This window comes from Dasypus novemcinctus, chromosome 10 (assembly GCF_030445035.2).
Source record: "Dasypus novemcinctus isolate mDasNov1 chromosome 10, mDasNov1.1.hap2, whole genome shotgun sequence".
Lineage (NCBI taxonomy): Eukaryota > Metazoa > Chordata > Mammalia > Cingulata > Dasypodidae > Dasypus > Dasypus novemcinctus.
In genome coordinates, this window is record NC_080682.1 from 19,966,466 (window position 1) to 19,992,501 (window position 26,036).

General features: G+C 36.3%; 2 protein-coding genes and 1 pseudogene across 2 annotated transcripts; all 3 read left to right on the forward strand.

Annotated features, from left to right (window-relative positions):
• Positions 1-3,249: 3,249 nt before the first annotated feature.
• On the forward strand, positions 3,250-4,197 carry LOC101411959 (olfactory receptor 5B2-like). The gene has a single exon (XM_004466836.3). It carries the CDS (start codon positions 3,253-3,255, stop codon positions 4,195-4,197), a length of 945 nt encoding a protein of 314 aa, XP_004466893.2. The 5' UTR covers positions 3,250-3,252.
• A 5,133-nt stretch (positions 4,198-9,330) lies between these two features.
• LOC131280159 (olfactory receptor 5B17-like) lies at positions 9,331-13,358 on the forward strand (annotated as a pseudogene).
• A 4,151-nt stretch (positions 13,359-17,509) lies between these two features.
• On the forward strand, positions 17,510-18,457 carry LOC101411511 (olfactory receptor 5B3-like). The gene has a single exon (XM_023591246.2). It carries the CDS (start codon positions 17,513-17,515, stop codon positions 18,455-18,457), a length of 945 nt encoding a protein of 314 aa, XP_023447014.1. The 5' UTR covers positions 17,510-17,512.
• Positions 18,458-26,036: the final 7,579 nt, after the last annotated feature.

Sequence of the window (26,036 nt, forward strand, 5' to 3'; positions counted from 1 at the left end):
TATTAGAGAGGATCCCACTAATGTTAAAGGTAATAATGTGGGTGGATCTCAAATGCATTCTAAGCGGAAGAAACTACATTAAATGCAACATACTCTGAGATTCTATTTATTACAATCATGCAAAGGCAAAACTGTGTAGACAAAACAGTTTAGTGGTTCCTGGGGACAGTGGAGTAGGAGAAGAGGTTGACCAAAATATGGAGTGGGAGAAGGAATTGACCACAAAGAAGCTCAGTTGAAATTTTGATAAGTGATGGAAAAGATCTGTATCATGAGTTTGGTAGTGGTTACATGACCATAGCACTTCACAAAAATCTGAGAATTAGATGTTAAAACTTGAATATTATTGTATGCACATTTGCTTTAATTAGAAAATAAGAAGAAGTGTCAAGTATTGCACAACATGAGTGTGCACTCAGCATATCCAACTAGGTCCCAACAGTTTAATTGCTTTCTCCCTAGGAAAATGGGATGACGATCTATAGATGCCCTCAAAGGGATTGTCCCATGAGAGTTCCATGTCTCTGTAGCTCCCTACTGGTTCCCTATCATTAGCCTTTGAAACCCCAACATGACTCCATGTGGCATTATTTTAGAAGGAACAGACTGTGTGCAGAAACACTTTGGTTATCATTTATTCATTTCAATGTTAACCGTTTTTAGTACACAGAGACCTTGACCCAAACTGAGTGTTTGCTATGAATCTGCAACCATGGACAAAGAAAACATGCCTAGATAAAAACTATGTTGATTGCCTTTAAAATGATAACCACTTATATGCCTTTCCTCATTTTCTCTTCACAGTCACAGTTCTGTGAGTTCTGTGAAATAAGTCATTTTATTATGTTTATTTTACAAATAAGGAGGAAGTAAGTGATTCTTCTAAGGACACTGCATAGATTCAGGATTGAAACCCAGGTTCCTGGCTCCATGTTCATGGTATTTCCTTCATCTTTCCCTGTGTAGATACTATAGAACCATTTGGTTGACCAGTTCCTGACAAAGAATTCATTTAACCTTGTTTCATGGCTGAATTTCTCATTTCAGACTCATGATTCAGGATTGCCTTTCTCTTCTTTTCAAGGAGCAAGGTAAGAATCTATATTCCATATACTTGTAGTGAACAGGCAAAATCACTGGGATGACTATGAATTCTTTGAACCCCAAATTTGATGTAATGACCATCTTTCTAAAAAGGTGGGACCAGTATATGAATGACAAAACTTCATGAGAAGGAAGTTTAGAAATACTTATGAAACATCATGCTGATTTTTAAAAAAGAATGAGAAATAAAGGATAATGCTCTGAATGAATAAGTGTCAATGTCATCTTGTTCATTGTCTATTGGCCTCTTATTGTTGGTAAAAAAAAAATGAAAAGAAGAGAATGAAATTATACCTCTTTAAACTATAGAAGGGTCTTGATTAGATTAGCAATACCTGTACTCTATTATATTTTCCATATATTCTCACCTTTATTATTATAAGCACAACTATAAACACTGACAGGTAGCTAAAAGTACAGTTGTTTATTTAGTCAGGTATAAGGATGATTCATGAATTTCGAATATTATTCACATCAGCTGTATAATTGAGTGTCATGTAAAGTCTCAAATTCAGTTCCCTAGTTCATATATGGGAATAATAACACTATCTACCTTTTATGGTTATTGTGAAATTGTAAGGATTAAATGAAAAATATGTGTGTTACTGGTTGTAGAACATATTTCAAATAAAAGTAATTATGTTTATTGAAGGGTGGCAGACATATTGACTTTTGGGCTAAGCTCATAAAGTAAAGTTGTGAAAGGATTAAGAAGAATAAAATAGAAAGCGGTTGTTAGCAGAGCTGCCAAAGGCATCATATTTAAGCAAAAATATTTAAACCACTATGGCTGCACAAGAACAGATTCAAATTTTTAAAATCTAGAAATCACCACCAGAACCTATCTTCAGGCTGAAGACAACCCACAAATTATGAACTTTCAATTATTATCTCTGTGATTCAGTCACGGAATAATAGTAAAGAAAGAAAGAATGTGTTTAAGAAAAGTAGATATTTCAACTCAGCTAAAATACTGATTACTAGGCAAAAAAGCAGCAAAAGAATGGCATAGAATGACTAGCAAAGCCATTCTTAGATGGAGGAAGGACAGACAGAAACATTGGAGGGAACAGAAAATCTCAGTGAACACGTTTGTGAGAAAAGTCACATTTAAAAGGTAGGCCACCAAACTTCGAAACTTACTCACAACTTTAAACATGTTGCCACTCACATTTTCCAAACCAACATAGAGGTTAATCAGGCTGTACTAAAAAAAAACTTAGCCTTTTACTTATTTGAATGCATTGTATCATTTTAATATTCATAATAATTCCTAGAGTTAGGCCTCGTTACCATCTTCATTTTATAGATGGAAAAAATGAGGCTTAGGGAAGTTGAACAAGGACCAATGACTCCAAGGTAGTAAATGGTAGATTTCATATTTGAAAGCATATGCACCGCTTCCAGGACCCAAAAACTATATTTCCTCATTATACAAGGCCTTACTGCTGCAGTTATCCCACTACATACACTATACATACATCTCTGTTAACTTACTATGAAATACTGAATATTGAGTTTGGACCAGTAGAAAGAATGGCAATTGTTAAGTTGAGTTAAATTCAATTTGATGTAAATTCAGTTAAGATCACTCTGCCTGGGTCTAAAGCTTGACTTGCTACTTACTAGTTAGGGAAATTAAAAATACTCAACCTCTTGAACCTCACAAGTTAAATGGGAGTAACAATTTATATATTTTATATGGTTGTTGAGAGTAATAAATGAATACATGTATTAAGTGTCTAGATCAGTAGCTGACATATGAACTATATAGAAATATAAGTTTTTATGAGGCTCCGAAAAACTGAATTGGCAGATGTTTTCATTCCAGGTTTGTTATCTAAGTCAAATCATACATATTCTATGTCTCGGTTTACAAATTAAAAAAATGGAAAACTTGAGGAGATGATCCACGAAGAGTATTCAATTTTCAATAATTTGTATTCCATCTGAATTTATGCACTAAAATTTAGTGTCTAATCCATGCTTCAGATATGGAGAATCATGAAGCAAAACTATTTTCTATAATGAAATAATACCCATGGTATTTAAGAATTTCAGTGCCATTTCTATCTCCTTTCAGTTTAATACTCTTTTTCTATACTTCATATTGGTACAGAGGATGTTCTGATTTCACGAATAACATCAATGGAGAACAGCACAGAAGTGACTCACTTCATCCTGCTGGGACTAACTAATGCCCCAGAACTGCGGGTCCCTCTGTTTGCAGTGTTCACCCTCATTTACCTCATCAGTGTTTTGGGGAATCTAGGAATGATTGTATTGATTCTCTTTGACTCTCGATTCCACACTCCCATGTACTTTTTCCTCAGTAACCTCTCTGTGGTGGACTTTGGTTACTCTTCATCTGTTACTCCGATGGTCATGGCTGGGCTCCTCATAGGAGACAAGGTCATATCCTACAATGCCTGTGCTGCTCAGATGTTCTTTTTTGCAGTCTTTGCCACTGTGGAAAATTTCCTCTTGGCCTCAATGGCCTATGACCGCTACGCAGCAGTGTGTAAACCCCTACATTATACCACCACCATGACAACAAATGTGTCTGCATGTCTGGCCATAGGCTGCTATATCTGTGGTTTCCTGAATGCCTCCATCCAAACAGGGGGCACATTCCGCCTCTCTTTCTGTAGATCCAATGTGATCCATCACTTTTTCTGTAATATTCCTGCAGTCATGGTTCTCTCCTGCTCTGATAGGCATGTTAGTGAGCCGGTTCTTGTTTTTGTGGTGAGCTTCAACATCTTTTTTGCTCTTATAGTTATATTGATTTCCTACATTTTCATATTTATCACCATCCTGAAGATGCACTCAGCTGAAGGATACCACAAGGCTTTATCCACTTGTGCTTCCCACCTCACTGCAGTCTCCATCTTCTATGGGACAGTCATCTTCATGTACCTCCAGCCCAGCTCCAGTCATTCCATGGACACAGACAAAATGGCATCCGTATTCTATGCTGTCATCACCCCCATGCTGAACCCTCTGGTCTACAGCCTGAGGAATAAGGAGGTCAAGAGTGCATTCAAGAAGGTTGCTGAGAAGACAAAACTGTCTCTAGAATTTAAATTTTAACTTTGTAGGATCCACAATAACCTAGTTTCATGACTGCCAAGCAAGGGCTCACATTTTAAAGGCCACACTGTAGTTAAATCACTAAGGTGATACTCTTGCTCTTCAAAAGTCTGTTGTCTAAAAAAAGAAAACATTATATCCAGAAATGTAATCCCTGCTCAAAGATGGCTGAGGGGACCTTAAGAATTTGGGGATCTGCTTGTCCAAATCTTATTGCGATATGATTTTTTCACATGTTAGTTAAACTCATTTTCTCTGCCATGTGCCATAAAAGCATTATATAGAACAGGGAATAAAAAAATCCATTAATTGAAATGTATTCAAGGGTTCCATGTGTGCACATACTTATAGAACTAGAAAAGTGTTTAATGAGGTAAATGAAGTGTAGCTGGTGTTTAATAAATATTTAAAACTAGTTCGTTGGAGTATTGTAATTTAAAATTTTGTCTAATCTTATTTGTCTAGATGAAAAAGTGTTCCAAGTGTACAGAAAGAAGAAAATGGTAATATGAATTTTTAAGTAAAAGTGTTTGCTTCTGTTGGCACATTTTATCCAGCACTATATATGAATATCATCCTAAAGGAATTATTATGTCTTTCCTACATCATTTGTAAAAGTGGTGTGGTCATGTGATAATTTTCAAAATGAAAAAGATTAAAATATAGAAATACTGATAATACTGATAATAAGGGAATTTTAAAATTTACTAATGTATGACTACTAACTTCACATTTTGAAATTTTTTTAAAGATTTATTTTATGTATTTCTCCCACCCACCCCCATTCCCCCCATTGTCTGCTCTCTCTGTCCATTCATAGTGTGTTCCTCTGTGTCTGCTTGTATTTTCATTAGGTGGCTCTGGGAACCAATCTTGGGACCTTCTTGAATAGGAAAAAGATGATTACTCTCTTGTACTACCTCAGCTCCCTGTTCTGCTGTCTTCTTATTTTCTCTTCTCTGTGTCTCTGTTGCATCATTTTGCTGCACCAGCTCTCCATGTTGGCTGGCACTCCTGTGCCACAACGGCCAGCACTCCTGCATGGCTTTCCTGTGCGGGGCGGCGCACTCCTGTGTGGGGTTGCATTTCAGCATGGGCTGGCACTCCACATGGGCCAGCACTCCATGTGGGCCAGTTTGCTGCACAGGCCAGCCTACCCTCACCAGGAGGCCCTGGGCATTGAACCCTGGACATCCTATATGGTAGATGGGAGCCCATTTGGTTGAGCCACATATGTTTCCCTGAAATATTTACAAAAAGGCAGTGAGAGTAATGATAGTGCTATCCATTTTTCACTTAGGAAATGCTATGAAATGGCTAATGCTACTCATTCATTGATACTTTAGTGTTTGTTGAACTACATCATCTCTTTTCACTCCCTGACCCTTTCACCACATAATATTCATGCTGATTTCCTCAACAGTTCATGGACAGCTCCATGCATTTGCTCTTCCCTCTGCTAGGATGGTTCCTTCATCATTCCCTTCAAGCCCCTGCTTCAATGATACTGTGTCATAGTCACCCCCCACCCTGATGGCACTGTCCCTTTCTGCTTTATTCTTCATAGTCCTGTCACTACTCACCTATCATTATTTATTTATTCACTTGTTCATCTATCTCCCCTAGCTAAAATGTACATTCCACAAGGCCAGTGGATTTGTCTGTTATTCTAAGAACTTCACCTCAATACAAAAATTATGGCCTAGTTAATACTAGGTTCTCAATAAATATTAATTAATTAATTAATTAATTTAAGTCTAACTGTCAATTTCTTTGATACACTAATGATTACACTTCACTACCCATAATATAATTCTTTAGAAAAAAATTTCGGAGTACCCTGTGAGATACCGGTAGTTTTTAAATCTACATTCTCACCCATTGGCAGTCTCCACTTTGGACAATTAATTTTTTGATACCACAAAATATAAGGATTGCCTTAAATCATCTGAACTTTTTTATTAGGAAGGATTTTTATTAAGTGGCAAGTAACACATGAAATGAATTCAATGTAGTAAGTCATAAAAAGACAAAATTTGAGTCTATGAGACAGTTCCTACCTGATCCGAACTTCAAAATCCCTTCATTCATGTTGAGGATTAATTTAACTCCAATAATTATAAATATCTATGGCAAATGTAAGCATAATACTTATCAATAATAAATATGACCTACATGAATATGGTAATAAAAAACACAATAATTATGTGTTTGATTTTGATTCTGATGCATAATCAACTCTATAATAAAGTGACCCAAAGGAATTTGCACCTGTTTATTCTTTTTCTATCTTTAAAATTTGAAACATTCAATATCTCAACACTTGTAACCTTGTTTGAATGTCATAAGAGAGTAATATTGATACTAGTGGGAACAGTATGGTATAACACAAATATTCCTTTCTGGTTCTAAAATCCTGAGAGTGGTGATGTTTTTACTCCTGGAACCATTTTTAATTATTATTTTAAATATCTTTTTTTAAAATTTTAGAATAAAATATTTACTAAGATATTACAGACAGTTCCCACAACCCCTTACCCACTTTCTCCTGTTGATAGGAACCCATTTACCACGATACATTTGTCCAAAGTAAGAAACCAACATTGGCACATTGTTATTGTATAAACTTCAGATATTATTAGAATTTTATTATATTTTTCGACAGATCTCCTTTATCTCTTCCAGTATCCAATCTAGGATACAACATGACATAGTTTTCATGCCCTCTTAATCTCTGATCTATAACAGTTTCTCAGTCTTTCCTTGTTTTTTCATGACTTTGACAGTTTTGAGGAGCTCTGGTCAGATATTTTGTAGAATGTCTTTCAATTTGCATTTGTCTGATTGCTTTTTTCCCATGCAAGCTATAGGTTTGGGGAAGAATAAGAAGTACCCTTCTCATCATGTCATGTCAGTCGGTTAGCAACATGACTTGTCTCTGGGGATATTAACCTACTGATATTTTTGCTAGATTCTCCATGGTAAAGTTACTTTTCTTTTGCCCTTTCTATACTCTGTTTGGAAGCAAGTTACTAAGTCCAAGGCAAAATCAAGGCAGCAGGAAATATACTCTACTTCCCACAGGACACAGCGCATCTAAATAAATATTCAGAATTCTTCTGTAAGGAATAGTTGTCTCTTCTTCCCTATTTAATTATATCATTATGGACTCAGCATATTTGTTTTATACTCTGAGTTATAATTCAACACTATTATTTATGAAATTTCTCATATTGTTCCATCTTTGACCATTGGGATCACTTTAAATTTGACTCATCTTCTTTGATATTCCCCAATCCTTTTTTTTTATTTGCACATTCCCTTATTTTCTAGAACTACAAGATGCTCCAGGATCATCTTGTATTTTTCTGTTCCAGTCCTGGAATCTGTCATTTCTCTGAAAATCCTTGCTTTTTTTAAATTATAGAATGATAATTAGAAAATATGATATGGGTGCTAGGTATACTTGTTGCTACTAATTTACTTCTGGGCCTCTAAGAAGTCCGAGCTAGGAAATAAATGTATGTCTACCAACCCATTTATATCTATGAATCTATACTTCTTTCCATATCTATCAATCGATATATATTAAGCTAAACATCCATTTATACCAATGTCTCTACTATAATCCTTTTTATTCCAGCCTCCTTTCTTACTTACTTATCTCTAACTTACTTCTCTAACAGTGAGGAACCAGGCAGCCACCAATGCCCATTCATTTATTTATTTGTTTAAAACAGGATATAAGTAAAGCACTTATAGAATGATTAACCAATATGCTAATGACTAACAGCTTTACATATTGGAGTACAGTGTTTTTGCCTAGTTCCTTTTATTTTTAGCTTTACAGTTTCCAGTCAACACAGTTTTCCAACATGAATTATGTCAGCTCCTTTTTAGATACTTTTGTCATAGTTGGATTCTATCCTGGGGTCCCCTGACCTAAAGGTTGATAATTTTAAAATTATATATATTAAAGATCAATCTTTGTTATGTACAATTCTAAAGGTTTTGACAAATGCGTAGAATATATCATACAGAATAATCCCATCATTCTAAAAATTCCCCTAGATGTCCCTTTAAGATAACAACTCTCCGTTCCCCCAACTCCTGGCAACCACAGAACCATTTTCCATCCTTATACTTTTGCCTTTGCCAGAATGCCATATAAATGGAACTGCATTATATGCAGTCTTTGTTCTGACATCTTTCAGCAAGAGCAAACAGCAAATGCAAAGGTCATGACATAGATATGTGCTAGGAGGTGTCCCAGGTAGCCAGAAATCAGTGTGAACCAAGAGAGGTGAGTGAGTTAGGAAGTAAGAACAGATGACAGAGCCCAAATAAAGTATCAATGAATGTCTGGCATTAACCATTTGGAAGGTTACAGATTTTTAAGTAATGTATAATAGTCTTGTTATTCTTAGTGCAAATTGTTTACAAAAGTTTTACGTTTTCTAGTCATCTATGGATATAGTGAAAAATGTCTTCATTATCTCTCTTCTTTTTTGTATTCTGGATGTTTCCCTTTTGAAAACTGTCAGTGAACGTGCGGTTTCGACCAAATCATTCAATCAAGATAAGAATTTAAAATGTCATTTTATGTACATCTGCATTAAATTTGCTAGCCAAAAATCATGTTCCTCCACATAAAATACATATCACATTAGTATGCTTATTGGAATCTTATTACAGTTCTTTGGCTAAAGAAATAAATTCGATTAGACCTAAGTTTACATTCTGTTAGCAAAAAGATCATTTAAAATTCATGTTATTAAAACCTAGACACACTCCCTTTACCTCTACAATTTTTCCTCTCATGTGTGTATGTAAATACATGGGATGCAAGCAAGCACTTCAATTCTTGCGTTTTTGTGTGCCCCAGTTTTATATATGTGCTTACACTGGTGTGTGGTAGAGGAAATGCCTACAGAACAAGTGAATAAATCAAACTGATTAATGTTTTTTGGATGCAGGACTTAGTAACAGGGTGTGGTTGCAGATTCAAGACAAATCCTTTGGTTTGGGGAAGGCCTTCATGTCTATTAGGAGATATTCACATTGATATGAGTAAATGAATAAACAAAGGAGCTCTTCAAACAATCTGATACCTCTAAAATGTCACATATGGTCATGTTGGGATTTCAGAGACAAATGAATTGGAATAAAGGGGTTTTAGAGAACAAGCTCACTAGAAGACAGCCACAGCTCCTCACCCACTTATCTGGGAAAGAAACAGATAAACAGCCTATGGACTCAGCAGGGTACCAGAGACAGTCAAGGTAGATGGAAACCCAGGTGCTGATTCTCCTGAGGGCTGCAGAGACCCACAGGTTCTATGGTCATGGCACATGGCTCTGGAGTTCAGGGCCATGTCAGTTGGACCTACTTTACAGATTGTGTTCCTGAGTGTGATGGAGTTGGACTCAGATATGACCTTTCTACACATGCCTCTTCTGTTTCTTTTGGGTGGAATGCTTTGTATATGTCTGTTAGATCAAGTGGTTAATAATGCTTTTAAAGTCTATTATATACTTTAAAAATACCTGCCAAGCTTTTCTACTCCTTCTTGAGACTGGAGTATTAAAAGCTCTAACAATTTTTGCTGAATTGTTTATTTCTGCTTTCATTTCTGTTAGTCTTTCCTTCTGTTTTTTGTGGATTTGCTTTTAGGAGCATAGATATTTATAATTACTATGTTTTTGCTGAAGATCTGACCCTTTTATTCTTGTCAAATATCCTAGTTTGTCTTAAGTAACCTTTTTATCTTAAATTCTACTTTATTTGATATTAGTATAACCCCTTCAACCCTTTAAAGATTACTGCTTGCATAGTACATCATTTTCCATCATTTTACTTTCAATACCTTTTTACCTTTGACTCTAAAATGATGCTTTGTAAGAAAGCAAAGAGATCAATCATGCTTTAAATACATCTGTTCATCTTATTCATTTGGTTGTACCTGCCATTTTGCTTTTTGTCTTCAATGTGTCCCATGTCTTTTTCCTCTGTTCCTCCTTTATTGCCATCCTATGAATTAAGTGAATAATTTCTTATGTAACATCTATTTCCTTTAATGATTTAACTCTTGTGGATCTCTATTTCTTCTTTTCCCTTACTATGCAGCATTTTCATAATATTGTATTTGTATATGTATAAACCCAGCAAAACACTGTCATAATTATTATTTATATAATTTTATGTCTTGTAGAGAAGATGAGAGAAAAAAGAGGAGTATGTTTATTGTTTTCATGGCCTCCTATTCACCCTATTGATGATGAGGGCTTCCCATGCAAGGCCTGTGGAGATGGCCACACACACAACAGCTGACACTGAACACATAAGATTGACAGAAGTTTATTAGGCACACACTCTCACAGCCTAGGGAAGGAGGACACAACCTGCCATTTAGAGCTTCACAGGAGTCACACTTGAAACAGAGTGAAGCAGGGGCCGTGGGAGGCAAGCGAGCAGTACCAGAGTCTGAGGTGACCTCTGGCTCCTAGGAGCATGTGATTGGTTTATCTGAATAATTCCATGGGATGGCAGGGAACTGAAATTCACTACTCAGAGATAAGTAGGAACTGTGCCTAGTTCCCTTTATAAGGAGATTTGTTTGGCTAGGTGACCTTATGTGAAGAAGGAATGTGGGGAGAACTTTTAGTCAGTCCATTCAAGGTTCTCTAGATTTTACCTCCAGATGTCAAGGAAGCACATAATACTGGACTTTAGATCTTACACAACATGTATGTTTGCAGTTTCTTGTTGTAAACTTCTATTTAGTAATTTGTTTTTGTTTCTCTGGATTCAGTTAGCAGCTAATATTATTTCCTTACTCTAGTGTATTTTTGTTGTTGCCTACCTCCTTTTGTGGTTATTGTCAAGTATGTTACATTTCTGCCCCAATGATTTAATTGTATACATTTTTAAAATACTTGCTTTTTAGATCAATTAAGAGAACAAAGGAGAAAAGTATGCATTTATATTGTTTCTTAAAATTCCATAAGTATCTTTATTGATACTCTGATTTTCTGTAAGGATTAGTATTACAATTCAGTGTCATTCGCTTTCAGCCTTGAGAAATTTCTTTAGTATTTCTTTTAGGTGGGACTGATAACAGCAGATTTCCTCAGATTTTGTTTGTCTTTAATTTCCATACTTTTTGAAAGTTATGTTTGCTGGACATAAGATTTATGGTTGATAGTTTTTTACTTTCAACACTTTGAATATATCTTCTTAAAACCTTCTGGCCTCAATAAACAGGTCTTCTGCCTATAACAAAGGATTATAGCTATAAGAAGTCCAAGGCTCAAACTCTGTTTAGAAGAAGTTTCTAGGAAACTCAAAGACATCAGAGAAGACACAAATTAGGACACATCATGATTCTAACTATATGACATTCTGGAAAAAAACAGCTATAGTGACAATGAAGAGATCAGTGGTTGCCAGGAATCAGTCGGCAAAAGGGATGAAGATGGAGCTAAAGGAATTTTTAGGGCATTGAGTCTATTCTGTTGATAGTGTAATGGTAGATACATGACAATACGCATTTTTCAAAACCCATAAAACTATACAATACAAAGAGGGAACTAATGTGAAATGTTAACAGTTAATAATAATGAATCAATATTTCTATATCAATTGTAATAAATGTTCCACATTGTAATTTATTGATAATAGAGGAAATTCTAAGCAGGGGAGGGGCATATAGGGTATATGGAACTCTTTGTTCTACCTGTCCAATTTTCTGTAAATCTAAAACTGTATCAGAAAAATTAAATCTATTAGCCTGAGGCACTAAATAACAGTTCAGGAAAACAGTAGATTAATCAAAAAGTTTGGAAGAAGAGGCTGGGGAATAAAATGGCCAGAGGCAGGTCAGGAATATAGAAGGGTAAACTTTTAATAGGCCCCAAAATTTAAATCTATTAGCCTGAGGCACTAAATAACGGTTCAGGAAAATGATAGATTAATCAAAAAGTTTGGGAGAAGAGGCCAGGGAATAAAATGGCCTTTTATTTTTAAGCATGTGACCTTGGAAAATTTATTAACTTTTCCTGCAACTCAGTTTACTCATAAACAAAATTAGGAAGCTGGGCAGGTGGTCTGTGCAGACCTTTCAGCTTCAACAGTCTGTCAGTTTATAGGGAGTTATCCACTAAATTGTGTTGTCATGCCCATGCTTTAGATCTAGAGAATACTAATGAACAGGTGTGGGAAGCTGCCTCTGGCAGTGGTGTTGTATTGGCAATCTTGTTGCTAAGCGCTATTTTTAGATACTAACCCGGTTAAGTTTCCGTTTCCCCACCCTCGCTGTAGTAATTAAGTTTCTATCCTCATGCCATTCAGACGGTTGTTTTGAAACATCCGTGAAGACTTCCTGACGTGGACCATTGATTTGACTGATCCGCGGGTCAGGTCAAACAGGTTTTTGTTGTGATGAAATAATGCAAAGGGCAGTTATACATTTCCATTTCTTTATAACTTCTTTTCCATTTATCACTCTGTTCTTTCATTCACATTGCTATAGAGCATCTCATGAGTTCCAAACAACATGCGCAGAGAACAACACAGAGGTGAAAAAATTCATTTTGCAAGAACTAAACAATGCCCCAAAACTTCAGGTCCCACCCTTTATAATAGTTACACTGAACTATAGCTCAATTTGGGAACCAGAGGATAATTGTGTTGGACTCTAATTTTCACACTCCCTTGTACTTTTCCTAGGTAACTTGTCTCTGATGGACTTTGGTTACTCATCAATGGTCACTCCAAAGGTCATGGCTGGGTTCCTTATAGAAGACAATGCCATCTCTTAAGATATATGTTTCTTGTTTTTGCAGTCTTTGCCATTTTGGAAAATTTCCTCTTAGTCTCTATGTGGCCTATTACCATATGTGGCAGTGTATAACTGCTGCATTACACCACCATCATGGCAACAAGTGTGTGCATATCTGGCCATAAGGAACTATGTGTGGTTTCCTGAATGCTTCCATTCACATTGGAAACACTTTTCATTTCTCATTCTGCATGTCCAATGTGATCTATAACTTTCTTCTGTGATATTCCAGTAGTCATGATTCTGTCTTGCTCTAATAAACATATTTAGTAAGCTTGTTCTTGTTGTTATGTCAAGCTTCAATATCTTTATACTTTGCTGAAAAAAACAATTCCAAGGCAAAATCTGTGATAGTAAGACAAATGGTGATTTAATAAAAAGATTTTGTTAAGGGTATTTCCTGAGATTTCTTTAAGAAAGAGCAAAATAATTGAAACCAAAACGTAAATAAAATAAAATTTCAAAAAATCGTACAATACCAAAAACTAGAAAGGATGTGAAGCAATTGGAATATGTTGCTCGTAGGAATGCAAAATTGCAGAAACATTCAAGAAAACAGTTTGGCATTCCTCATTCAATTAAACATGTATTTGCCATATAACCAAGCAATCCAAGTCTTAGGTATTTACCCAAACAAAACGAAACCTATGCTTATTCAAAAAACTAGGCAAATGTTTAGAGTGGCTTTATTCATAATTGCTAAATACTGAAACAAGCACAAATGTCTTTCAGCCAGGTATTGGATACAATCTGTGCTGTCTGTATGATGGATTATTACTCATTAATAAAAGAGATTCCGCTAATATTACAGATAGCAATATGGTGGGATGTCAAATACATTAGGCTAGGTGAAAGATCAGACTCAAATGCTAAAAAAACTAGTATTCTATTTATTTGAAAAATCTTGCATAAGCAAACCTATGTGTACTGAAAACAGTTTAGGGATTGCCAGGGGCAATGGGTGGGAGAAGAGGTTGACCACAAAGATGCTTGAGGGAATTTGTTTACATGATGAAATTGTTCTATATCTTTATTGTGCTAGGGTTACATGACCCTGCATGTTTTATAAACTCTTAAGAGTATATACTAAAAACTGTGTTTAAGTATTGAATATAAATTATACTTTAATTAGAAAATGAAAAATAAAGAAATATCAACAGCTCAGGAACAAACATATGTGCACACTCAACATATCCAACTAGGTCCCCGTAGGCAGTTTAATTGTTTCTTCTCCAGGAGAGTGGGACAGGGAGCTACAGCTGTCCTCGTGGGGGCATCCCCTGAGAGCTTCATGTCTTTATAATTCCCTCCTGATTCCAAGGTATTAGTGTCTAGAATCACAACATGATTCCATGTAACATCATTTTAGTGGGACCAGACTGTATAGAACCAATTTTGGTCATCATTTAGTTACGTGAAAGTTAATAATTGTTAGTATATGCAGGTTTTCTCCAAAACTGAGAGTTTTCTATGATCCTGCAACCACATAGAAGGAAAACACCCCAAGATAAAAATTATACTGATTGACTTAAAATGATAACCCATTAATGAGTTGTTTTATATACCTCCCCTCACTCGACCTTCACAACCACAATTCTGTGACTTGTGTAATATAAGTAAGTTTATTATGATTATTTTATGAAAAGGAGGAGGTATATTATTCCTACCAGGGCACAGAAAGAATATATGGTAGGTGCAGGACTTGAACCTAGGTTGTTGGCTACAAGTAAATATTCTTTCTTCCATGTTTCCTTGCCTTAGAACCATAGAACCTTTTGACCAGTACCTGACTGAGAATTCATTTATGCCTTGTGATTTCAGTCTCAATATTCGAGATTGCCTTTCCCTTTGCATCAAGGAGCTAGGTAAGTTTTTAATCTTCCATTTACGCTTTTATGAAATGTGTATTTCATGCAAAAACAATTGGACAGATATACCTAGAAAGAGTTATCTCAGCCCAGAATCAGGGTTTTTGAACATTTTTCCAAAACAATGAGGTAAGGCTGGGGAATAAATGCAAAAACCTCTCTGTAAGGAATTTGTTGATATTTTAAAGACATGATGCTTTCCTAAAGAAGATGCAAAATAAATAGAATGGATGATCCTCTGATTGAGCAGATTATCATTTCATCTTGTTCACAATTTTTTTGGTTTCTCATTTAATGTAAAACTAAAACAGCAAATACAGAACAGAGGAATTTACACTTCTTGAAATTACCTAAGAATCCTAACTGAATTAACAAGATGAGTACTCCATCTTAACCTTTTCCCATAATCTCACTTGAAATTAATAGTACATCTGCAAACACTGACAGTGAAGTGGATAAAAGCATAGCCTTTGATTCGCTAAGAATCAGGTTTGCCCTTGAATCTTGAAACTCCCTCATGCTAGCTGTGAATAAACTCTTGAATCCTCTGTACCTTTAATGGTAAAATGGGAATAATAATACTACCCAACTTCAAGGTTATTGCAAGGCTAAAATTAAATGGTATTTATGTGTGTGTTTATCATTGATTATAGAACATAGTTTATACTAAAAATGATTGCATCAAAAGTTAGCAAACAAAGACTTCATGGCATAGGCTTATAAAAAAAGTTGCAAAAGAATTAGGAAGAAGATTTTAAGAGAAGAATGGTTAGCAGAGGATAGGTACCATAGCAAAGGTTTCAAATTAAAGCAAAAAAAGATTAAAAAAAACACTGTGCTTGAACAAGAATATATTCAAGTATAAAAATTTGAAAACATGGAGCTCACCACCAGAACAGATCTGCAGGCTAATAGCAATTGACAAATATGCTATGTCAAGCCTCAATCTCTGTGATTCATCTATGTCATGACAGAAGAAAAAGAATGAGTTTAAGAAAAAAAGAATCTTTTCAATGTCCAGGAAGAAATTAATCAAAAGAATGAATTACATGGGATGACAGGCATAGCCACTCATTTGGGTGGAGGAAGGACAGGCTGAGAAATATTTGAGGGCATAGAAAATTTCAGTGGTGGCCATGGTGGCTGCTGGGTGCGGGGAATGGGAGAAAGAGATGAGATGTGGAGGCATTTTCGGGACTTGGTTTTGTCCTGGGTGGTGCTGCAGGGACAATTACTGGACATTGTAGATCCTCCCATGGCCCACTGGATGGAACATGGGAGAGTATGGGCTATGATGTGGACCATTGACCATGAGGTACAGCAATGCCCAGAGATGTACTCACCAAATGCAATGGATGTGTCATGATGATGGGGGAGAGTGTTGCTGTGGGGGGAGTGGTGGGGTGGAGGCTGTGGGGGTGAATGGGGACCTCATATTTTTTTAATGTAATATTTTTAAAAAATGAATTAAAAAAAAAAAGAAAGTTTCAGTGGACCTAGTATATGAGAAGAAGCAAATCAAAAAGGGAAGCTACCAGTCTTAAAAACTCACCCACACCTTGAATTCTGCATGCCACTGCCTACCTTTCCCAAACTTACATAGATGCCACCATTCCATTCCAATAATAATCTTATACCTAACACCTATTAGGCAGTGATAAACATGGCATTTTAAAATCTCATTTAGTTAATAATCCCTTAAGTTAGGTTTCATTACTATCTTCATTCTACAGGTAGGAAAATAGGCTAAAAGAATTTAGGTTGTGATCAATAACTCCTTGATATTAAATAGTAGAGTTGATATTTAACTGCGTACACACCTCTTCCCAGATTCCAAATTCCATACCTTGTGCAATGCTTTACTTTCAGAATTGCCTTTGCAATTGTACATGTCCCTCCTGCTGCAGTTATCCCATCACATATTCTATACATACATCTTTCAATTACTTTAATGTAAAACACTAATTATTGAGTTTGGACCAATGGATACAATGAGTAATTTAAAATTGAGATAAATTCAACTTGATTTAAGTTAATATCACTGGACTTGTGAACCATTCAGCATGGGTCCAAAGCTTGGTTTTGTCAGTTATACTTGTGTAAGCCTATATAAATTTTAACTCAATTTCTTGTGCCTCGTAAGTTTAAAGGGGTAACAACTGATTAGATTCACAGGATTTTTGAGAGGAAAAGTGAATACACTTATAGAGTGCCAGGAACAGTATTTGGTATGTGAACAACATAGAAATATTAGTGTTTATATTATATTATAACTAAAATGACAGACATTCATTTGAAACGTGTTCGCTTGGTCAACTCACTATGTTTTCTATAACTGAGTTTACAATTTAACAAATTCAAATCTGGAAGAGATGATCCAAGAATATTCTTCAGCTTTAGCAGTTTGTATCTCTGTAATTCGTGCAGTAATTTCTTTGTCAATCTCCTGCTTCAGATATAGAGATTCTTGCAGTAAAAATGATTGCTATAATGTAGTAATGTATGTAGTATTTATATTTATTAATTTACTACAATCTTTTTATTGTTTAACCTCTTTTTCTTTATTTCTCAATGATATAGAGCATCTCCTGATTCCCAAATAACATCAATGGAGAACAGCACAGAAGTGACTCACTTCATCCTGCTGGGACTAACCAATGACCCAGAACTGCAGGTCCCTCTGTTTGTAATGTTCACCCTCATTTACCTCATCAGTGTATTTGGGAATCTAGGGATGGTTGTATTGATTCTTGTTGACTCTCAGCTCCACACTCCCATGTACTTTTTCCTCAGTAACCTCTCTCTGGTGGACTTCGGTTACTCCTCAGCTGTCACTCCGAAGGTCATATCTGGGTTCCTCATAGGAGATAAGGTCATCTCCTACAAGGCATGTGCCACTCAGATGTTCTTTTTTGTAGCATTTGCCACCGTGGAAAGTTACCTCTTAGCCTCAATGGCCTATGATCGCTATGCAGCAGTGTGTAAACCCCTACATTACACTACCACCATGACGACAAGTGTTTGTGTACAATTGACCATGGGTTCCTATGTCTGTGGTTTCCTGAATGCTTCCATCCACACTGGGGACACATTCCAACTCTCCTACTATAGATCCAATGTGATTCACCACTTCTTCTGTGATATTCTGGCAGTCATGGTTCTGTCTTGCTCTGATAGACATGTTAGTGAGCTGGTTCTTGTTTTTGTGGTGAGCTTCAACATCTTTTTTGCTCTTATAGTTATATTGATTTCCTACATTTTCATATTTATCACCATCCTGAAGATGCACTCAGCTGAAGGATACCACAAGGCTTTATCCACTTGTGCTTCCCACCTCACTGCAGTCGCCATCTTCTATGGGACAGTCATCTTCATGTACCTCCAGCCCAGCTCCAGTCATTCCATGGACACAGACAAAATGGCATCCATATTCTATGCTGTCATCATCCCCATGCTAAACCCTCTGGTCTACAGCCTGAGGAACAAGGAAGTCAAGAGTGCATTCAAGAAGGTTATTGAGAAGGCAAGACTGTCTCTAGGCTTAATGCTTTAACTTTGTAAGATCCACAATGACCTAGTTACATCCCAGCCACACAATAGCTCACATTTTAAAGGCCACACTGCATTTAAATCTCTAAAGTGATAACTTTGCCTCTTCAAAAGTTTGTTATCTAGAAAACCTTTATAACCAGAAATATAAAATTGAATGAGGATGGCTAAGGGGGAACAAGAAGTTTTATGTTCCACAAATCCTTATTATTAATATTTGATTTATCCCTTTGTTCTGCATGCATTTTCTCTAATGAATGCCAAAGTATGTATAAGTGTAAAATAGGGCACATAAATTCACAAATATAAGTGTATACTAGGATCCCATGTGTGCACATACATGCAGGATTGGGAATTTGCTATATGAAACATGTAGAGTATGGCTAGTTTTAAAAAAATGCCTAAAATCATTTATTGGATTATCAGATATAAATTCACGTATAATCCCATTTATATCTCTAGTTGAAAACCAATTCCAAGAGTCCAAAATGAAGAAAACAGTGCTATGAGTTTTTTGGTGTTTTTTTTTTTAAGATTTATTTTATTTATTTCTCTCCCCTTCTCCCTGCCCCGCCTGCCGCCCACCCTAGTTGTCTGTTCTCTGTGTCCATTTGCTGCATGTTCTTTTTTTGTCCACTTTTGTTGTTGTCAGTGGCACAGGAATCTGTGTTTCTTTTTGTTGCGTCATCTTGCTGCATCAGCTCTCCATGTGTGAGGCGCCATTCCTGGGCAGGCTCCACATTCTTTCGTGCTTGGCAGCATCCTTATGGGGTGCACTTCTTGTGCATGGGGCCCCCCTACGCGGGGAACACCCCTGCGTGGTAGGGCACTCCTTGCGCCCATCAGCACTATGCGTGGGCCAGCTCCACACAGGTCAAGGAGGCCCAGGGTTTGAAGCACGGACCTCCCATGTGGTAGATGGATGCCCTATCCACTGGGCCAAGTCCTCTTCCCATGAGTTTTTATTAAGGAATTTGCATTCTGTGGACACATTTTACTCAAAGTGGAATAAGTATAATCTCTTAAAGGAATTAACGTTTCTGCTTTGACTCATTTTAAAGAAATGCGTGTTCATGTGATAATTATCAGAAGGGAAACTGCCAGAATATAAGAAAAGGAGATCAGTCACAATGGCATTTTTTACTACATCTGCATTAAAAAACCAAATGTACACATTTGTTTAAAAAAATGCACATATGGTATCAAAAATGTTACCCATATCTCCCTGGAAAGTCTCTAAAATGGCTAATGTCACTCATTCATGGATAATTTAGTTTTTGTTGAGCTGCATTATCACTCTCCTGGTTATTCAGTGCACTTCATTCCCATGGATTTAACTGCTATTCCTGCACAACTTCAAGCATGCTCCTGCCTCAGGGCCTTTTTACTTGCTATTCTCTCTGCTTGGAATATTTCCTAGCTGCCTACAGATCTCTTCTTAAATGTCATCATTTCATAGTCATTCCAGCAACTGATGGACATTGACATCTCCCTGCTGTAGTCTTCATAGCCCAATCACTTCTCAACTCTGTTATTACCTGTTTGTTCATCTGTTCATCTATTTCCTCTCAATAAAACAAACAATGACAACGAAACTTCACTGCTTGAAGGACCATATTCAGAGATACTTGCAACAATGCTGAGGGCTTGACAGACTAGACAGTCCTCGCCCATTGGGAGCCACTAATTCTCTCAAGAAATACAATTCCCTATGTTTGAGAACATCAGGGTTCCCCAGGAGGGGGTGACACCTTCCCACTCATTATATGGGACTACACCCAATGATATAACACACTATTATAAGATGAGCATTCAAACACCCCCTAAAAGCCTTCTCCTGTGTCAGATGCCCCCCATTCAGCACCTTAAACAGGTAACCCTTCCTTATTATATTTTCTAAAGAGTTTTCTCAACATTATAGTTTCAACCACACACCTGACAAGCTAGCATGTGTATCTGTTCCCTCCAAACATCCCTCCAATTCTTTGGGCCCTGTGAACCACCCTCAAACCTTAGCCCCCCTGAAGCCTGCAAATCCCCACCCAATAGTATCCCTATGCCCCCATCTTATCCCTTCCCTGTACAACTACTTACCTCCACTTTATCATAGATTTTACCCATGTAGGAGTCAGTTCACAACATTTTTCTCCCCCCAGATTTCCTATAAGCCTATCATACAGTCTCTAACTCTCTGACACAGTATGGTTTGCTTATTTCATATCAGAGAGGTCATGTAGTATTTGTCCTTTAATGCCTGGCTTGCTTCACTCAACATAAGGTCCTCAAGATTCATCCATGTTGTCCCATGGGTTTGTACTGTATTCCTTCTTATACAGGAGTAGTATTCCATTGCTACTGTGGGCCCTGAGAGAAGGGGGGAGAGGAATAGAATAGATGGAAGAAGGGTAACTGCAGGTCAATGGAAGTATTCCACAAGATTGGGCAATGATGGATATAAGACATGTTAAATTTCACCAAAAATGTATAAAAGTCTATAAGCTAAAATGTGAACTATAATGTAAACCATAATGTAACTAAAAATTTAGAAAATTATACAGTCTAAATTATAAACCGTAATGTAAACCAAAAAGGAATCATGTTTGGTAGCTATGTTTCAATATCTGTACATCAGCTGCAGCATATATAACATGAACATGTAAACAGATTATTGCTGGGGAAGGGGAAAAAGGGTTTGATGTTGGATATATGGGAGTCCCCTGTATTGTATAGGTGACTTTACTGTCACCTAAAAATTTTTGAAGACAAAATAAAAAATTTAAAAAAAGATGTAGACATTGAGGAAGAAATGAAAGAAATTGCCTTGCCACTGTACATACAGGGGGACACTTATTACAGTGATGAAAGGTCAAACATCAAAAACAAAGTTTTATGATATTTTTCATTTTTTAATACTCTATTTTTTGCTTCATTTTAGTTTTTCTAAATTAGTATGTGTTCTATTTCTAATCTTTAAAATAATCATCACTAATTCATTTTCCTACTGATTGAATTTGGCAATATATTAGGCTTCACTTTTGAAGAAGTTCTGGACTATGGAGGGGTTCAACTATGGCAGGGGAGGAACATTGGTGTGGGGTGTTATTGATGGGGGAAACAGGGTTGGGAGGGAGTTCTCCAGGGCATGTATATAGGGTATATAAAATGTTCAGATATTAGTTGGATATTTTCATAGTAGTTACAGTTACAAACAACAACTGAGGGAGTGCTGAGTTCCTAGACAGGAGAGCTCTGTCACATTCCCCAATGGAACAGCAGCAATCCCCCAAGTGCAAGGGCAAAGATCAGTGAAGAAGGATGGTCCAATGATGAGCCTTGATACTGATGAATATGCTTATGAGCCTGTGTGTCTGAAATTTGAACTAGGCCTAGAGCTGCAGGGTGCCTAAGAGTTACCTCCTGAGAGCCTTCATGTGCTCAAATGTGGCCACTCTCTAAGCCAAACTCAGCATGTAAATCCATTACCTTCCCCCCAACATGGGACATGACATCCAGGGAGGAGCCTCCCTGGTGCCAAGGGATTACTACCAATCATTAGCTGGTGAAGCAACTAGAAAAAAATCTTGAATAAAAGGGGGGAAATGGTAAAGACAAATGAGTTTATATGACTAAGAGTTTTCCAAAAAGAGTTTGGAGGTCATCAGAGGGGTCATGATTACACACATCTCAGCAGGATCCCAGAGACAACAGGATCCCAGAATCCACCAAAGTAGAATCAACCCCAAAGTGCTGGTGCTCCTAAGTGCTATGGAGACACACAGGTTCTACGGTTGTGGCAGATAGCTCTGGAGTTCAGTGCCTTGTCAGTGTGCCCTACTTTGGAATTTGTGCTCCTGAATTTGATGGAGTTGGACTTAGATGTAACCTTTCTATACATGCTTCTTCTGTCACTTTTACTGAACCTGTGGTTGACAATGGGGTTGGTATGTACTCAGGAAACTTGAATCTCTGGACTGATCACGTGCTGTCTGGGTCCTAAGCCTCAAAAGAGCTGCAACTCCTACTTTCTGGTTTGTTGGAATTACCCAGGTCAGCTAAGAGGGAGGGAGCAAAGATGGTCAAGCACCGCAGCAGGGAACCAAGAGTGCCTACATCAGCAAGCAGAAGAATCACATCCATCAACCATGTGGGATCTAATCTCCCTCTCAATTTACAGTTAGAGTGGACATCATCATCCCAGGATCCACAGGATGGAGGAATAAAATGTGGATTAGAGTGGACTTAATGGTATTCTACTATAAAACTACTGTGAGTCTAGCAATGGAAGAAATTGCATCACTGATGTGGAAACAGTGGCTACAGTAGTTGCTGAGGGCAGGGTGAGGGAAGAAGAGATGTGATGTGGAGGCATTTTTCGGACTGGAGTTGTTTTATATGATAGTGCAGGGACAGATGCTGGACATTATACATGCTGTCATAACCTACTGAATGGACTGGGGAGAGTGTAAACTGCAATGTAAACTATAATCCATGTGGTGCAGCAGTGCTCCAAAATATACTCAGCAAATGCAATGAATGTGCCACAATCATGAAAGAGGTTGTTGACGTGGGAGGAGTGGGGTAGGTGGGGTCTGGGATGTATTGGAACCTCATATATTTTTTAATGTAATATTTTTTGTGATCTATGTGGCTTTAAAAAAAGGAAACTATATTTTAAAAAATTGAAAACAGCAACAACAACAACAAAAATCATAGAGTCCACAAGATGAGTGGCCTTCTCTGCTTTACTAGCAAACTCATCATCCCAATGCACAAATAATGGTCTAGGTCATACTAATTTCTCAATTGCTTAGTCTTTGAATCCAACTGTCCTTATAATTATAGCTCATTGTCCATAATAAAATTCTTTACAAAATAATTTTAGTGCATTTTGTGCAGCATAGCTTTTTTTTTTCAATCTACATTTTCACTCAGTTCTTGCAGTCTCTATTTTTGGATGAATTAATTTTTTAGAATTTGCACAGTAGAGTGGATCATCTCAAATAGCCTTAGTGGAATGATTTCTCACTAAGAGATAAGTAACACATGAAATCAATTACATTTAGTAAATCATAAAATATAAGACTCCGAGTTGATTCCTATCTGATTGATGTTGAATTATTCCAATATTCATGACTCCATCTTACTCTGATAAACGTATTAGTGAGCAGGTTCTCATTATTATGTCAAACTTCAATATCTTTTTTCCTTTAACTTGATTTCCTACCTGTTTATATTTATCACCTTTCTGAAGACACACCCAGCTCAGGAACCCCAAAAGTTCATAACCACGTATGCTTCTCACCTCATTGAAGTCTCAATATTTTATGGGACTTTCATCATCATGCACTTACAGCTAAGTTCCATTCTTTCCATGGACATAGGCAAAATAGCATCTGTGTTTTATTAGTGGTTACCCCTCTCATCTATAGCCTTAGGAAAAAGAAGTTCAAGAGTGCATTCAAGAAAGTTGTTGAGAAGATGCAATTTTCTCTATTTAATCTTCAATGATGTAGACTCCACAAAAGGCCATTTTTATCCCTCTCAGATCTTCTTTATGCAATGAATCAAAAGTTAAGTGCCTTGTAGAGTATTGGAATATCAAAGTATGTCTAATATTGTTTATTTCTTAGGTTGAATAAAGTTCCAAGCATCCAAAAGGCAGAAAAATGTGATAATTATTTAATGAAGTTTCTTTAATGAAGTGTGTGTTTTTATTGGCACGTTTTGTCCACAACTAAATAATTATAGCATTGTAATAAATAAATGTTTTGGTAATTACTGAGTTATTTGGTGAGTAAAAGCATGTTCATGTGACAATTTCCCAAAGGCGAATAAGCACATACCAAAAAAAGGAGGAGAAATAATTATGTCAAATTTACTTTTCCCATGTATGACTACCAACTCTTCACCTTTTGTAAAAATTTTTTTAAAAATGCACTGAGAATAATCACAATGTTAGCTGTCTTTTTTTCTATAAATGGTTAATCCAACTCATTCACTGATACCTAACTTGAGCCATCCCATCTCTTATCACTCTCCTACCTCTTCATTCAGTTTCATTCATAGTGATTTCTTGCTATTTCTGGACAATTCCATGCATGACCCTGCCTCAGGATCTTTGTACTTGTTCTCTGTTTTGGGTATATTCCTTCACTTCCATCAGGCTACTAAATGTTAGCCTCTGAGGAAAGTCTTAGAGATCTTTCCTGAATTCCTGTATAAAATAGTCCTTTCCTTCCCATAGATCTTCATTCCTTAAATTGTTTTGTTCTTCATAAATTTTATCAATAATAAGCTATTGTCTAGTTATTTGTTCACCTATTCTATCTCCTGCACCCCCAATGAAGACTACCTTAGAGCTGTAGTTTATTATGATTTGTTCACCAATCCATTCCTGCTACTTAATAGAGTGACTGGCTCCATAAATATCTGTTAAAGGAACAAATGGATTAATCTTTGAATCTAACTGTGCCACTACACTGAATCATTGAACCACTGAAAAGCAGAGTGAATTATGAGTAATATAAACATTTTAGATAGAATTTTATAGAATTTCAGCAATATGCCTGGTTTTCTGCTTTTCTAGGTGCTTTTATCTACATTATCTGTACTTAAAATCACAGTGTTAAACATAATGCATTTCTGGAAACTGCATTAATCAATGGATGACCTCGATCATCTCATTTCTTTTATTTAAGAATGATGTCTCATTAAGTGAAAGTAACACATCAAATCAATTCTATTTAGAAAATCATAAAAATGCATAGGGTAATAAACTATTTGAAAGGTTAGTGTAAAATTATATTTGTAAAATTACTTCATATACATTGATTGCACAATTGATTCTAATGTCTGGATAGAATGTAATCCTGGCAGTTCATACCAATTATGTTATATTTCACAGGCCAGTATAACACATAATACATATATGTTTAATTTTTTTCTTTATTATAGAAGTTCTGTTTTTACAGACCAATAATGCATAAAATACAGGATTCCCATTTATCACCCCACCACCAATACCTAGCATTATTGTGGAAAATTTGTTACAACTGAAGATACCACATTTTGATAATTATACTATTAATTAAAATCCATGGTTTAAAATAGGGCTCACTGTTTTTGTAGAGTTGTTCCATAGATTTTTTAAAAATTTTATTCTGTTACCATATATACAGTTAATATTTCCCCTTCTAATTATGTTCAGATATATATTTAGGTGAGGTTAATTGCAATCACAATGTTGTGCTACCATCACCACCATCATTACCAAAACATTTCCATCATTACAAATAGGAACCCTGTATATTTTAAGCCTTAATTTCTCATTTCCTAACCCACCCCATCTCCTTGTAACCTATAGTTTAGATTCTAACTATATGAATTTGCTTACTCTAATTGTTTCAAATAAGTGAGATAATAAAATATTAGTCCTTTTATGTCTAGTGGACTTCAACATGATGTCTCAAGGTTAATCCATGTTATCACATGTAACAGGACTTTATTCTTTTTTATGTTGTATAATATCCCATTGTATGTTAGTCACACATGCTATTTATTAATTCATTAATTGACAGACACTT